The 16,574-nt window shown below is 42.5% G+C and overlaps 1 protein-coding gene across 1 annotated transcript in view; it reads right to left on the bottom strand.

The window, feature by feature from the left end:
- Nucleotides 1-200: 200 nt before the first annotated feature.
- The window catches only part of prtga (protogenin homolog a (Gallus gallus)), a 28,647-nt gene continuing 12,273 nt past the window's right edge, over nt 201-16,574 (bottom strand). The window contains exons 8-19 of the mRNA XM_008301409.1: nt 15,428-15,592; nt 14,144-14,449; nt 13,087-13,275; nt 5,342-5,437; nt 5,035-5,221; nt 4,292-4,419; nt 4,004-4,174; nt 1,834-2,013; nt 1,602-1,725; nt 1,370-1,511; nt 936-1,049; nt 201-602 (exon numbers count right to left, since the gene is read on the bottom strand). Coding sequence (XP_008299631.1) covers nt 201-602; nt 936-1,049; nt 1,370-1,511; nt 1,602-1,725; nt 1,834-2,013; nt 4,004-4,174; nt 4,292-4,419; nt 5,035-5,221; nt 5,342-5,437; nt 13,087-13,275; nt 14,144-14,449; nt 15,428-15,592 — 2,204 coding nt within the window. The remainder of the gene's footprint in view (nt 603-935; nt 1,050-1,369; nt 1,512-1,601; nt 1,726-1,833; nt 2,014-4,003; nt 4,175-4,291; nt 4,420-5,034; nt 5,222-5,341; nt 5,438-13,086; nt 13,276-14,143; nt 14,450-15,427; nt 15,593-16,574) is intronic.

The raw sequence follows: 16,574 nt of genomic DNA, 5'->3' as shown, positions 1-16,574 counted from the left end.
GAATGAGCATGTGTCCTAAGATACCCCTTTAATATTCCTTTGCCTCCCCTGGCATGGAGTATAAATAACCAAAAACGAAGCTGCGGTGAGCACGGACAGATTTCTGTGATATGATCTGCTCAACAGTTAAACTTTTCTGCTAGTACACCACTGCCTACACACACACACTCTCTCTCACTCACACACACGCGCCTACACACTTAGACAGAAAGTGCAGACTGCGAAACGCTCTGGGCTTCATGTTCACAGCAGCTGGTATCGACAGACTCCATCACCTTCACGTCAGTCGGACTTTCCTCCGACAGCTCGCTCGGCTCTTCAGCGGGCCCACTGCAGTCTGAATCTCCGCCGTCCTCCGCTGTCAGAGACGGCGGCCGGCTGCTGGGACCAGACAGGTTGGTCAACTCCGTCTCGTCGTGAGAGTAGCGACCCGAGTCGCCGGTTTCGTGGCTGCCTTCGCTGTTAGAAGATCCCTCTGCGTCGCCGGGATGCCCAAGCAGGGCCTGCAGGGTCGGGGGCTGGTTCTGAGACATGGAAAACTCCTCCTCGTAGGTCAACAGTGTGGCTCCGTGATGATAAGACGCAGCGCTGTGTCTCACATTCTGCAACACAGAGAAAGTTTCTCTTGTTAGTCTGAGTGCTTATGGATCAGTTTTAGAATTACAGAAAGCTGCTGCTGATCCTGATGTTCTGTTATCCTGATGTTATGCTGCTTTCATGTGAATTCATCCAAATCGAGAGCTTCTGAAATCTTTCTGGTCCAAATTTTCAAGCTGTTTAACCCTTTAACAATCACCACCAATCAGGTAGCTGGTCTATAAATGGTTATGGTGATGACTGAGAGGCCTGGGAAAGCAGTGCCATGTGGGATTCTTTCAGATCTACCAGTGTACATGTTGCTGATAAAGAGCAGGTCTAATCATGCTTAATCTTGCCTGCATTGGTGTGCAATCCTTTTTCACGTTACTGCCAAAGGAAAACCATTTTCTTTTCTTCTCAGCACTGGACTGAACAGGGCCGAGAGAATTGATGATGAGATTTGTTCCACCCTACGAGAAAAAGCATTTTCTAGTATTTGAAAAGTAACACTGTAAAATAAGGATGATTGAAGCAGACACACTCAGGAGCCTAACTACTATTGCAACTACATTTTAGTAAGTTTGCGTTAAATCAGCGTCTCCGAACAACCTTTGCAAACCATATCAAACTGTAAACCTGCATTATTATTAAGATCAATGGATTTTTAGAATTAGTATCCTTATTTAGGATTTGTATTTCCCAAAAGTTGAATATTACACATTTCCAAACGTTTTCCGGGTCAGAAAAACAACATTTCTAAGGCTTTTGGTAACCATGTGTCACACTGTACCTTGGCATCAATGAAATAACTTTGACTCATCATTGGCACGGTCACATCAGCGCTCTCGGCTTGCCCCTCAGAGCCCAGATGTGCTGCAGCAGCTGCAGATGCGTTCACCCCTTCTCTGTACGTTTTAACAGCCGAAAATTTCCTGGAGGGAAACAAACACAACGTTATAGGAGATAGACCTCTCAGAGAACAACTGGGATACTGGAGGGCACTGTTCAGAGGTACCACGTACCTATTTTTGCCTCTGCAGATGATGATGAAAGCACAGATTATGATGCAGATGAGAGCGATGCAGACGCCCACGCTGATACCCGTCATCGACTTCTGGTCCAGGTGGTAGAAGCCGTCAGAAAAGGCTGCGAAGGATCAAAGTAACACGTTCAGATTGCACCTCGTGATCGGCCAGTTTCAACAATCTCCAATCGTAAAGCATCACGTGGTTCTGTTAGCGTGATGTCACTGACCTGTTGAGTGTGTGGAGCCACGAGAGAGCCGGTGATCATGGCCTGAGGAGAGATCTGTTCGCACCGTCAGCTCCACCGCGTGAGAAAACGGTCCATCCCCCATGCTGTTGGACGCAGAAACTTTCACCAAGTACACCAGACCGGGCTTCAGGTTCTCCAGCAGCGCCATGGTGATGCTCCCTGGTGAGAGAATTAACTTTGTAAATACACTGTTGAAAAGGGGTTTTTGTGGAAATGTTAAAGATAATTCAAGGGTTTCAACTTGTAGGTATTTTGCTTACATCAAAGTAAACCTTAAAACAGACAGGTTTTGAATGGAGACTGGTGTGTTAACATCTGAGTAGTTTATAACGGCTATACGGCAACAGACGTTTTGATTCATCTCAGAAAACATCCCTAAAGTCTCACAGATCATCAGACTAAACTTTTTTACTCATGTTTGAACGAGATGACTGCAGTCCTCATGTACAAATATCAGTGTGAGTTGTGTTGTCTGATATTCACACATCAGGTAATGTGTCTAATAGCATCTGGACACGATCTTAAGTCGAGTCCCATCTACTAGCCTTGTGAGGATCTTTCAACCACATCCACATGTATATTACACACTTAGGTCACATAGTAATTAGTATTGAAGCCTGTGAGAGCTACGGAGTTAAGTGGACTGTGGGTTAAGATGTGTTTTCAAAAGGAATTCAACATGTAAGGAACCATATAGAGGCACTATGTAACATAGATCTAAATCTGATCAACAACCCAAACAAAACTATTGCTCCTAGAATTTAAAAAATAAATTTCATCTGATTACTCATGATCAGATATTTTATGCCTCCACTGTGAGACAGCTGAATGCAAAATGAAATAAGTAATTAAAAGCTCTGTTAATTAGAACAAGGAAACCATTTACAGTGGAACATCTAGGGAACGAATTAGAAACCATCTGGGGATGTTTTATGATTTTTTTTTTAGTACTGCAGTGGGGTCTTTAACTTCATTTAGAGATAACATTTAGAGAATACTTAAACATTTTGGGAAATACAGGCGTTTTCTTTAACTCCTATCTTGTCTGTCCACAAACTATGAAGCTGCAGTCATAGTTTCAAACACGGGAACAGCCCTGCTCCCTCCACAGGGAACTTAACATGTTCAAATCAAACAAAAACCGAAACAACAAATTACCAAAACCAAAAACAGAAACGAGCATATTTCCAAAAGTGTTTTACTACTCCTTTGATGTACAAATGTTAAAACGATCTGTGAAGAACCGAACTCTGTGACGCAGTTTAAGAGAAGCATAAAAACAATCCTCGTGAGAGGTGCTGTGTGAGCGGAGCTTCAGAGGGAAAGACCCGGGGGTCAGAGGATCAGAGCCATACACATTCCCCTAACCAGTACCACCCAGTCTCCACACCACCAGAGTCCCAGCAGGGCCTGCAGGGGGGTGGGTGCTCAGTTTGAGGTAATCGGGGGCTGGGCTGAGCTGGAGGGGTTTTGTGAATGGCTTCACTTTTGACCCCTTCGCCAGTGGCAAAGGGGGAATAGTGGGTCTTTTTTGTGTGTTTCCTGGGGTCATCTGCTCCTAAAAACACCTTTGCTGCCTCACAAATCAGATACAACAACAGCTTTATAGTCTCTAATGCGAACTACTTTACTTTTTACCTCTGATTTCACATACAAAGATGCTGTATGACTCCACATTTTGTACATTTGTAGATTCTGATCTTGTGAAATAGCCAAATGAACTCTCCTGCTTTTCACACTGAGCCTGACAACACAATGATTCTAAATTTAAATTCAACCTACAATAACAACACTGTCTCCCAGCTAACTTCTTTCTACAACTTTACAGACATTTGTGAATTATGCTTGACCATACACATTCAGATGGGCAGCTTGGCACAAAAAACTAAGAGAACTACACACTGTTTATTTCTAGACGTGGTTAAAATGATCATTAACCACGTAAATGAAAGTCTTTGTTGTAATCACATTAAACCTCTGATCAGTGAGACAAAAGCAGTGAGCTCCACCTGTTCTGGCTAATTCTGAGATCACAATGAAAAGAGACAGATTAGAGAATGAAATGAGTTACTGATTTCCAATAGACTATTTGTCCGCTGCACAACTGTACTGCCTCTTTAATCGTGCACCTCTTTCCACTCCTCCTTACCTTCTCTTTGCAGAACTTGCCATTCACCGGCTATCCAGGCATTTCTAGAGGCGTACAGGATTGTGTAGTGAGTCACAGCCACATTGGATTCTTCTGGGAGCTTCCACGAAACCAGCGCCGTGTCCTCCTCGATCAGAGTCACTTTGACGCTGGAAGGTGGCAGCATGGGAGCTGGGAGGGGGACCGAGGAAAAAAAGTAAAAACTTTAACGTGGAAAACTGGAGCGACATGCTAACAACAATAACTAAAGTTCTAATATGAATGATATTGTAATGTTTCTGTGCTCACCTTCAGGGAGAGTGCTCTGATAGACCACAGGGCTCCAGGGGCTGGACAGCTGGTCAATATGCAGGCGAATGGCAAATTCATACTTGGTGTTGGGCTCCAGGTCTCGCACCAGGAGGTTCTGCTCATTCCTGCAGAACACAAATAGGCACTTAAAGAACCAGGCTACTGAAAGCATTTACCCCCTTTGGCCTGGAGGAGGGACTATTTATCCAGCTGTATGTTCAGAGTGATTCACATGTGTGCAGGTCACACTGATAAAATATAAACTCTCAGCACTGAAAGTTCAATAATTTCAACAGACATGCCTCTTAAAAAACAAAAAAACAAAACTATACTGTGGTCACTCGTGATATTGAGTGTAATTCGGCTTGAAGTGGTCCTTTAAAAATGACCAGAAGGTGGTGATGTGGAGCTGTGATGGCAGTGAGGGGGAAGGACTCAACACAAAGATAGGCTTGTAAACTTTCCCACGTGTTTGTGTGAGAAAAGTGTCGGGAGACGTGATTCAGCTGAGAAAATGTCAAACTACGCAACAATATAGAGACAAACGAAGCCATCATACAGCATCTTGTTTGACTTTCCGTGAAACCCTATCCAGACAGGAAAACTAGAAAAGGTCTTCTCCAGAAATACATTAAAGCTGCACTAAACAACTGCTGCACAATTAGTAATAATAATAGGAGCCACAACTTTTAAAGGCCATAATACTTGTGAGTGATGAATGAGTGAAAACAGATTCTTACGTCTGCAGGTAGAGCACCAGCGAGGCGTTCTGCAGGCCGACTGGGTTGCAGCGGACGGTGTAGTTAACTGCATTGCTGGAGGTGAAGGCTGGTCTGCCCCAGTGCAGAAAGACAGCAGTCGAACTGTTGGTCTTTGCGTACACGTTGTGTGGCGGAGGTGGAGGGGGCACCAGGCGATCTCGGACAGCTAAGAAGTGCATTAAAATGAATGTTATTTTTTCCACTTTGGCTTGACGTAAAAACACAAGACACCATTGCACCTAAAACACCCTGAAAATGGTCTTTTCCGGTATATTGAGGGACTTACAGACACATCCAGGGGTGCTGATGGTCTGGTCTGCTTGGTATCCATCTCCAACAACATTGTAAGCCAGAAGTTTAACGTGGTACTTCCTCCTTGGGTCTTCATTAAGAGAAAAAAAAAAGAGAAACAAAATTTGTAAATGAACACATTCACTGTATGACTTTAGGAAACAAAGATTTATGATCACCATCGCTTAGAAATAGATCTAATAATGCAACATGAGCCACAACAGCGTGCCAGATGAGGACGTGACTCCTGCAGCCAACAGGAAGCAGGGGTGCTGTTTGAAAGAGCTGGACTGTGTGGGTGTGGGGTCACGGAGGTTCTCTGGACTGATGGTGTGGTGGGAACGAGAGGTGAGGGAGTGCGACAGATGCTCGGTGCTGCGAGTCCTTTGGTCAGTTTCAACAGCACTCGGGCAGCAGAACAGAAGAGCTCCACTATCCATCACCCTGTCACCCCCCAGCCTTTTGATTGCAAATAAGAAACCCCCAGTCAGGCCTGCTGGTCAGTGGTCAGCGGCCACTTCTACTAAGGTCCTGAATCTCAGGGTTAAATCAAAAGACTCAATCCCCTGGGAGGAGCACTGCTGATGGTCAACAGCAGTTGCAGGCCTCAGTGACCCTAAAGACCCTCTGCTGAACAATAGCCAGCTGACCAAATGTCCCTTTTACCCTGAAAGAATAATGATCTAATTTAAATGTTGCATGCAAAATGACTATTGTGCTTCATAAATGGCGACTTTTACAGACTGTAAAAGAAACGTAGCAGGAGCCACAACCTCTCTGCTTAATGTTTCTCAAATGCTTAATCATGATCCAGTGAGACAAGAGATTTTCAAGAGTTTGTTGACAGCAAGAAGTTTCTGATCTGAAAGCTTTAAATAAGTGAGAATGGTATCGCCTTCCATGCTGGCTGTTGTGTTGTGAAAAATTGCATTTGTTGTGCCAAGTTTTGCACAGTTTCTTGCAGACATTATGAAACATATAGAAACATAGAGAACAAATGTAAATACATGCATTTTCCACAGTAAAACAAAATAGCGTAATGCTATTATTCGAGTCCCGCGTGTCCTGCAGAAAACAACCACACTTCTGTGGGGCTCAAGAAAAGAGGGAGACCACAGGAGATGAATTTGTGTACCGTGGAGGTTAGCAAAGTTTAGAAGGGGTGGAGCTACGGTACTTGCACCCCCATGCAGCCCCGAGGAGTTTCACTGGAGCCACAGCAGGGCAGGTCAGGCTGAGATAAAACTCTGAAAGAATCCGGGGTCATGGGTGTGGAATATGAGATGAGCCTCTTTTTCTTTTTTTTTTGCTCAGGATTCTAAATAGTTATTTACAAAGACTAAGAAAAAAACATATAATGACCCACTCATTAGCAAGATAAAGTGTACTCATGAGTTGCTGGTCTTTGTGCAGAGTAGATAAATGTTTACTGTGTCAGCACTAAGCAGGGAGATGATCAGAATTAAAAGAAGCAGCATCTATCTCTACTTGTTAGCTCCAAAGAGATATAAAAACTAAATTCCCAGACTTTTCGTACAACGTCCACCTTGTTATCCGGAGTTTTTGTTGCAGTTTGTTAAGCCTCGGTGTCCACCTAAAAAGGAGCAGGCATGTAGTTTGCACATCCACCCAGGCCCGCAATACAATGGGCCTGTCGTAATTATGCGAGAGAGGAGCTCTGAAAGGGGGGAAGCTCTGACATCTGGGCCACGACCTTTGACATGGAATATGGGCAAGCTAAATCCTGCAAAAGGAGGGGTTACGGTTCTCTCTCTGAAGGGGGAGGGTCACGCAGAGGAAGTGAGTGGAAAAACAGGGAAACGCCAAGAGTCAAAGTAAAACGGCACTTAAGTGGTGTCACAGCGTCCCGATAAGAGAAGAACTCAGCAGACAGGTTTGTTTTTCAGCCACACTGGAGTTTGGCTGACGCTCTCGGGAACATTGTGATGCGAGCAGAGTGAGTGGTGATATCCTGGTGTGTCAATAGCAAGATGACAAAAAACAGGGATGTTACTTAACCATCCATAAAACACACAGCTACTGTGTACCGACTCAATAAACAGACTGATACAGATAAGGAGACGGCGTGCACTAAATGTTGATGCCTTGTGTTTTTCTACGAGATCCTGATTCTGATCCTGTTAAGGCAGCATCTTTTATTTATGTTTTCTCCCATTCACACCTATTTGTATTATTTTACACATATATTCCCTATTTTGTCTCTGTTCTTTTTTGAGACTACTGCAACAACATTTCATTCTGATGAGCACTGTGCTGTGTAAATCTGCAATGACAAATAAAGAAAGTCTCTAAATCTAATCTACCACTTATGTAACATGTCAACAAAACTGTGGGAAATGTGTTCAACAAATACGCTTTCTTTTGTCAGACTTAATTGAATATTCAAATTACAGTCGTATAAAACATGAAACAGCAGAAAATGCACACGTTGAATAAGCTGGAAACACTATTATTTGGATTTTTTCTTGATTAAAAGACTAAAACTATGAATTGCTGATAAAACTTATTAATTTCAACACTCTTGAGTTACAAAATAGAAACATGGCTGCAGTTCTACACATTATAAACTTCATTCTATTTCAGGAACCATAAGATTCCTCGAGTGTTTTCCAGAGGGATACGTGGCTTTACGGCCATAAATTATTCTGTTTGTATTAAAGGGCATATCTGAGCCATTTGTGGTCACCCTTCTTTTACAGCTAAAACGCAGTTCCCATTGGCCCCTGAAGTTTTGTTCGCTTGCGAAAGGCCCCCCAGGCCGCGGTAAGCCAGGCCTGAACAAGGGCCGTAAATGTCATCTCCTGCTTGAACCCTCACACCAGCATCTATCATCCCTCGCGCCACCTCCCCTCTCTTCTGCCCCGACTCACACAAATCAGCACAGGGACACATACTGACACACAGGCAGGTTAAGCACAAAATAATGATGGCAGTTCTGATTTAGTTTTCACACCGAGCACGCTTTGCGTTGTGTTTGCTAAAAGCAGTGGACAAGGAGCAACATGGCCTGCAGCTGTGAGATAAATCTACAGTTGTTCGCACAGCGCTCTCTGGTGCCAACAGGTATGAGAGGTATTTAAGCTGCGACTATACATGTTCTTTTCACCGGCCAAGCACAGAATACAAACGCGAGGAAAGGTCACATCACTGTGCCATTTATACCCAACTGGAGCCTCTCAAACACATTCTTGTCCGTCACAGTGTGCTTTCAATCACCTGAATCATCACAAGTGATCATTTAACAGTAGGCCTGGTCTTTAAGGTAGTGTATCATCCACAAAAATCTGCTAGAAATACACAAACCTGCAGGCAGGGAGGAGCTGCTGCCACCACCAATGCTCCCAGTGGAATCCAGAGGGAAGAAGTCCACATTTACTTCCAAAGAAAAAAGGTGAAAAAGCTGCTACTTTCAATGAAAGCTAAATGACACCGTGTCCTTTCCAAAACTCTATAAAGAAACTTATAATCGACTTGGTCCTTGGCCGACACAAAGTCAAAATGCTGGTATCAATGGAGGATATGTAACATCACCCAGAATACAGTTAACGAACAGATTTTTATCGCTGCCAGAGTCAAATGTGACTGAGTTTAACAAACAGAGAGAAAACTATGAAGTCACTGTGCATTAAAGAAACGCTGAAGTCAGTACAAAGCAGCAGATGGACAGAAGAACTGTGCAAAGTGTCAAGGTCAAAGATATCCTTGTGCTTGGAGACGAAGCCATATCTAATATAAACATAAACAGAATAGTTACTTGCGGCTATCCACGTGCCACAGTCTCTGACATCACAAAACTACGAGCTGAGGAACTGGTGAAACATCAACGGGTGAAACAGCTGATTGTGCACGTGGGTGCAGTGGACATCAGAAAAGAACCGTCTGAAATCTTAAAAGAAGACTTCAATAAAATATCTGAGAGTCTTGATAAAGTGGCAATCCCAACGTCTATCAGTGGACCTCTCCCAAACATCGACAGGAGTTGAATACATGGCTGTCCAAAGTCTGTGAGTCCAGAGGACAGAACTTCAATCTTTTCCAGCAATGCGACCATCTGTTCAAAGGAAAAGGCCCACACCTGGACAGAGGTGGAGTGAGACGACTGACGGATAACCTGCTCCACGCTCTGAGGCATCAGAATAGGCCTGGACAGGACCCTGTGCTGCCACCAAGAGAAGAGAGGAGTGAGAGAAGAGCTCCTGCCTCGTCATAGCAGCACCTCTATCACCTCTATCATCACCACCACAGCCCTCATCACAGGCCTGGGACCCACCTGCTGCATCTACACCCACCAGAGACGTTTCACTATCGTTCTCATCTCCACCATCACCTATGAGACTTCCCAACCATATTGAAAGCTTGGTGAAATCAGGGATTAAAATAATTCCTCTAACTCCAGCCCTGACAACCCTGCAGCCAGCTAGACACCTAGAGCTGACACATTTTACACCGGTCACTGACCAAACAGTCGAACACGTTATCTCCGATCTGACTTCATGGACATGTTGCCTTGATGAGTTACCCACTAGATTTCTAAAGCTGAGCAGTTTGTTACTCGCTCATTTAGTCAACATCTCACTTCAGACTAGAATATTAGTTAATAGGGGTAATAATGGACTCAGACCTGAACTTTAACAGCCACATAAAGTCAATAACATCAGCAGCTCTTATCATCTGAAAACATTGCTAAAATCAAAGGTATAGTGTCTAAACCAGACTTAGACTAATCTATGCGTTTGTCTCCAGCAGGTTAGACGACTGTAACATCCTGCTCTCTGGTCTCTCTAAACGAGCTGCGAGACGGCTGCAGTTGATCCAGAACGCTGCTGCTCGAGTCCTGAAATCTGGAACTGTCCTTCAGAAGATGTGAGACAGGCCTCAACTCTGACAACGTTCAAATCCAGGCTGAAGACGGTTCTATTTAGATGTGCGTATGACAAGCTGGAAGTATTTTATCTGCACTCTTTGTTTTTAATGAATTAATGATTATATTTCTGTTTTTATGGATTGATTTTATCCACCTCCTCTCTTTTAATGTAATTCATTAATGATTGTGTTTTATGTTTTGTGGATTGATTTTATCTGTCTTCTTATAGTTTTGTTTGAATTAAATTGATTAAGAATTGTGCTATACAAATAAACCTGCCTCGCCTCGCCTCGCCTCGCCTTGCCTTGTCTAGGCCAGCTCAGAGCAGGCTCCTCTGCAGCCGGACACAGAGCTGAATCAGCAGCATCCAGTTTTACCGCAGCTGATCAGAAATCAATGTTATTGGCAAAAAAAGGGGATGGCTGCTGTGTACGACATTGAGTGGATTATAGGAAATGCCATTTACAGTACAAGCAGATTTAATTTGCAGTGATCACCTGCTGAGAAAAATCAACATTCAGCATTTTGAAGTCAACGGGTTCAAAGCCACTTACAGCAGAGCTTCAAAATGGAATTCAAAAGACAAACAAAATTAATAAATAATAACAATATGAGTTATCAGCCACAAAACTAATATATAAACAAAGCTCATCTCACTTTCCAATAAAATTTTCTGCAAATCGTTCTTGTACGATTTGCAAAATAACTATCGACGCATTCATTCATAACAAAAAAAAATACAATAATTCAACAAAGATCATATGTTGGGAATCTGTGGGTGTGTCTGGGCACCTTTAAATAGAGAATATGAAACTTTTGAAAAAAGAAATCGTACATTTTTCCTCTTAGAGAGTTAGTTAACTGAGTTTAGGACACTCCTCCATTTGAGTTACTATCAGCAGGTTTTATCATTGTTGTTGACACATATCCAGATTCCCACACACTTACAATTTCTTGTATTTAAGTTTTCATAGTTAACATTCACTGCTTTGTAAAATGCAAATGTTATTAAAGCCTTTCAAAAGTCATTTTTTTATAGACTATGCTGTATCAATAGATTAGAATAAAATAAATACAATACATATAAAAATAGCAGAAATTACTGTCTTCAAGAAAGAATGTATAATTGGGGGAAAAAAGCACTAATGCCATTTTAGTCAGTCCCCTCACAGCAAAACAATGTTTTCTCTGCTGCAGGAAGTGTTGCCACACAGGAGGTCAGAAACTTCTATTTACACCTCACCCCTCACGCTCTCCGCTGCTGCTAATTTGTGAGAAAGAAATCTCAAGATAGTGAGGTCACGAGACGTGCTCATTGTTTAGCCTACAGCTCAGTTGGTCAGAGGCTGCAATTCCTTGAAGTCTTGGCCAATAAAGTATCTTTGTGGCACTCAAAGCCCAACACAATGAGGGTCTTTGATGTCAATGCTCCTCCAGCAACACTGCTCAAAGCAGTCATAAAACACATGATAAATCAACCTCCACTAAACAGCTTTCCCCTCTTTAAAACACAGCCCCGCGAAGCTTCTTTAACAAACAGGCACAAAAAAGATTATTGTTTCTATTCAGATAAAAACCTTATTTTTAACTGTGCTAATTTTACAGAGTAACTGCAGCTTGCTCATCTTCCAAGAATATATTTTTTTTAATTTTTCAGCACAAGAAAGAGTCATGAAAAAAATACTGAAACTTAGAAACAGCTGACTTCTGCATATTAAAACACTTCTGAAACAAAATCAAATAGTGTAAAAATAAAATACTCAATAAAACCCAAATTAAATTGAATGAAGGGGAAATACTTTGGTTACTTCTTTCTGACCACCATCTGTAAACATTATTATAGCAGCATCACAGGGAAATGGGTTTAGATTTGGATAAATAAAGTCAGTATTTATGTAACTTTAACAGTTTATCATTATTAATGCCAGTCTTACGAGTAGAAATAGTAAGTATAAGTAATGTGTTTCATAGCGGGTATATTCCAGCACTAGCATCAAAAGTAGTCGTGTTTCCCAAAGTGAATATCTAACTAACAAAATGCCTGCAGCAGTTAGAGTTAACACCTATAGTAATTTATAGTGCTTCCTCTACTTTTTTTTTTCTTTCTTTCTGATCTCATTCAAGCTCAGAGCTTCCTGATTTACAAGTCAGCTGCTGGCCACCTGGTTGACCCCCTCTGGCCACAGATGGTCAGTTGTCCACTGCACTGGCCTGAGACCCCTTTCCTCTCTCGAACAAAAAAAGTCAAAATGAATCTGACCTAAAGGCCAAAAAAGAAGAAAAAAAGCCGTGATATCCCTCAAACACTGTCCAGCAGTCTCAGAAAAGCCGCACGCAGAGGTTGGGAGGTCATGGAAGTGTGACGTGATGCTGTTGTGCTCCATGCCTAATGAACCTTTGCTCCACACGTGACAAGACTTTAGCCGATTGATCGCTCATATGCTCGACTATCAATACATGCTGCTGCTGCTGGTTTTAACCAAATCTGTCCACTATTTTCCTGAAAACATTGAGCTTACAATATGTAGAAATACGTAGGTGAGTGCTCAAATCCTTCTATGTTGTGCTTCTGTTTTTGGTTGTTTTTATACACTCTAATATGGGACATGTGTTTTAGCTGCTTAATAACCTTCCATAAACAACGCACAACATGTACACCACCCCATCAGTTATGTTAGTTATTAACACTAATCACGGTGTTAGATGACTAACTTTAGTGTCAGAGAAGATCACTTTTCTCCTGCAGAATTCCTCAAAATCTTGCAGTATAAATATAGAACGTCTATCTAGATAGTGCATAATGACCTACATATTAGGTACAACACTGGCACAAGGTGACCTGAAGCAAAACTCACCGAGGCCCCCGATGGTGTGGGCATAATCGGAGGCGCGCAGCTGCAACGGGGCGCTCTCAGGCTGACTCTCCTCGTGGTAGAAGAGTTTGTAGCCTTGCACACTGGCTGAGTTTCTCGGTGCCAACTGCCATCGTGCTGAAATAGTGGTGCAGTTTAAAGGCTCCAAATGCAGCTCGGGAGCCAGAGGAACTGTAGAAAGAATAGGAACCAGAAAAAAAAATTTAACAACAAAAACACTCTGGATAAAATTCCATGTGATCCAGATGTTGCTCTGTATGTTGAAAGAAACCATCCTGCTGCTGCTGACATGCTTTTCATTTCCATACTGTGCTCAAGAAAATTATTTAGAGTGGGAATGTAACCCAAAACTTTAAATCACTGTTTTTCTGTGTATACCATATAACTGAAGTTTTTCAGAAAACAGGCACTTTTTCTTAGAAAACTGGAACATAAGCACTCAGCTGTTTCCAGTGTTTGTGAAGAACAGAGGAGGTTCCTGGCCAGGTTTTCTTTGAAAACTGCCATATGATGCCTCACCAGCTGTTTCACACTCAATACAGACCCAGGAAAACCACACAACAGGGAGCCATTTCACACATTTTCATTTTAGGAACGAAGGGAACGAAGGCCTTCCAATTGAAGACCCCTGTCCGGGTTTAAACTGGGGATTGAGGGCAATAGAGATGGGCAGGAAAAACGAATCCTCCCATCCCCCGCATCAAAGCTTCAGATGTAGCCCTATACTTTTTCCCACCCGGAGGCCTGAGTCGCTCCCTTTATGACCCATGACTGAAGCCCTTCCAGTGTTACTGACAGTGCAGAGCAAAGGTCACAGAGTAACAAACGCAATGCCTTAACAAGATTATTAGAGCAAGCTCTGCTCTATCTGAACAAGGGAGAGCAGTGATAATTCAGCCGTTTGGATCAACTTCCTCTTTGTAAATGAGATTATTTTTTCATTTTCACCACATTTGAAATGGTCAAAATCACTTTTCATCTTTATGATGACATGCTGCCATTTCATAAATCATGGGGACAGTTCATGAAAATGTTGTACCTCGAGCACTGGATGCCTTTGGAGTGCGGTGAGACGTCCAGGCAGACTGCTCACCCCACCCTACGCTGGTGGCGGCAACAATACGCAGAAGGTAGATGGTGTCAGGCTGCAGGTTTTCCAGCAGATGTTGGGTCTTTTCTCCAGGTAGTTCTATCTGTGAGACTGCACTCTCAGAGCTGGTGCGATAGGACAAGCGGTAGCCGGAGACTCGGCCACGGCTGAGCTTGTCTGGAAGAGGCTGCCAGGACACCTGGATGTCTGTGGGGCTGCGGCTGGTGAGGCTGAGCTCCGGGGCACGGAGGGGAACTATGGACCAAGACAGGAACATTAAGTGTGACACTCAAACGATCACCTCACCGCATTATGCACGTCTAAATCAAACAGTAAAAGCTTTCGAATAGCTATCATCTCCGAAGGTTTGTCTAAACTGGAAAGGAAAACTATTCACGCTTATGACCAGCATAAAATCAAAAACGGTTCTTGCTCATGACATGATTGAAAAGTTGAATTACTGAAACAACACAATGTGGTTTGGCTTTTAAACAGAAACACTACTGATGGCTGTGATGTACTGCTAACAAAGCAGCTGCTTAAAAAGTGTCACCAGAATTATGAGACCTGCAGTATTAAAGTACACATGCTGTTAGCAGCAGTAACTATGGGATATGCCAATTTTTCTGTCCAATTCATTTTTCAGTTGCATTAGGCCAGAACGGTTGCCAAAGGTGAAGATTGATTTATGGCAAAATTAGATTTTTTATGTGATTTATGTATCACTAGGGTAAATTATCAGTACGATCCAGTATTTAATTTGCTGGATTAGCCAAAACACATATCCCTGTTTGGCTACATTGCCTTTAAAAAGAGTTATACATGTGTTATATATGTGTTATAATATGTGTCAGCATTACAGTATAAAATTATATGTACAGTGGCTTTTCCATATTGTCCCCTTATGGAAACAGAGTAAAACTGTAAGGCAAAACATATAAAAACTGCCACATTATAATGAGTATCACTACATGATGCAGTCACACATCCTGTTTAAAGTAATGATATAATATTTTAAAGTAATTAATGTGAAAATGTGACCCACGTGATTGTCCATAATTCACTTATCTACAGGCATTCCAGTATCTATTTCAGGCTACCTCATGCTTGCCATGCCTGCACACAAGTCCGTGTAATATAGACTTTCGCTCTGCTGTGCTACTTGGTTTTGATTTTGTGATCACTGTGTGAAGGACTTTATGATTTATGATTTTCCCCGAGCGCAGGCCTCACCGTCCTCGAGCGTGTGCTGGAACACGTTGTCCGACATTCGACTGGCTCCCATGGGCATGTAGGCCACCACGTAGAAGGTGTAGTTGCGAGCTGGCTCCAGGTCATCAATAATGTACCGAGTTGTATCGTTTCCAATGACAACTTGATATTCCTCATTGTTTAATCCTGGACCAGTGACAAGAGCATAAAATGAGTTAACCTTGGTTCACTCACCTTGTCCTATTTTAAAACAGGTCAAATGCAGTTCTGTGTATTCTCAAAGCTTTTTCATTCATAAAAATGTCATCACTAAATATTGTGCAGCTACACTCTTCCCTTTATGGCCTTTTTAATTAGAGCAGTTCAGCAAAGTCACACACAAGATGTATTTGTGTTCTGGGGGGAAAAAATGACCTGGTCTGATTTTTGACCTGGTAAACAAAATACTTCAGAGTAAACAAAAAAAAAGCAGTCTCTATCGTCTGAATGCCTCAGTAAGCCTCGCTGCAAAGTTTAATAAAGCTTGCTTTCTGTTCAATTCATGCCTCACAGAATACACACTTTTGGACACTCCATCGCGCAGGCTAATTAGTTCCTCTTTTCAGTAGAGCCTCAATTTAGTGCCAAGCCTCTCTGTCAACAACCTCAGGTGCAGAGTGTACTGTCTGATACTCTGTCAATGTCAGTGAAAAGCTATTCTCTCTGGCTGGGGCCAAGAAGACTGTGTCAAGAAATCTGTATCAAGTGCAGAAAATCCCTGACAGATGCCAATTATTCAAGAATAAAACAGGGAATTTGTTCAGCTCGTTCCTTCTTTTTTTTTTTTTGACCTTCTTATCCCCAACAAAATCCAGCAGGTGGTCCTTTTTTCCCAAGTTGAATTCTGTATGTTTCACCTCCCCAATGGAAGTCAGTGGCATTATAATGAAGTGTGGTGCCTGAATGCATAGGCTTCACATTTTCCTGAAATGTTACATTGTCTGAATGTGACTCTTGTTGTCAAGAGCAAGAGTTCCCAGGAAGGCTGAAAGGCTTTAAGGCTTTTCTGCTGCCACACTGCAACCCTTGTGCTTTTAGTGAATAGTATTGTGTTCATCCTGCATTTTGTCAGCCAAAGGAAGGCACCCTGCATCTTGAAACTCCACAGGACTATGGTTCTGATGGCTAC

Source organism: Stegastes partitus, unplaced genomic scaffold (assembly GCF_000690725.1).
Source record: "Stegastes partitus isolate 25-593 unplaced genomic scaffold, Stegastes_partitus-1.0.2 Scaffold1669, whole genome shotgun sequence".
Lineage (NCBI taxonomy): Eukaryota > Metazoa > Chordata > Actinopteri > Pomacentridae > Stegastes > Stegastes partitus.
This window is presented reverse-complemented; position numbering and strand designations above follow the sequence as displayed.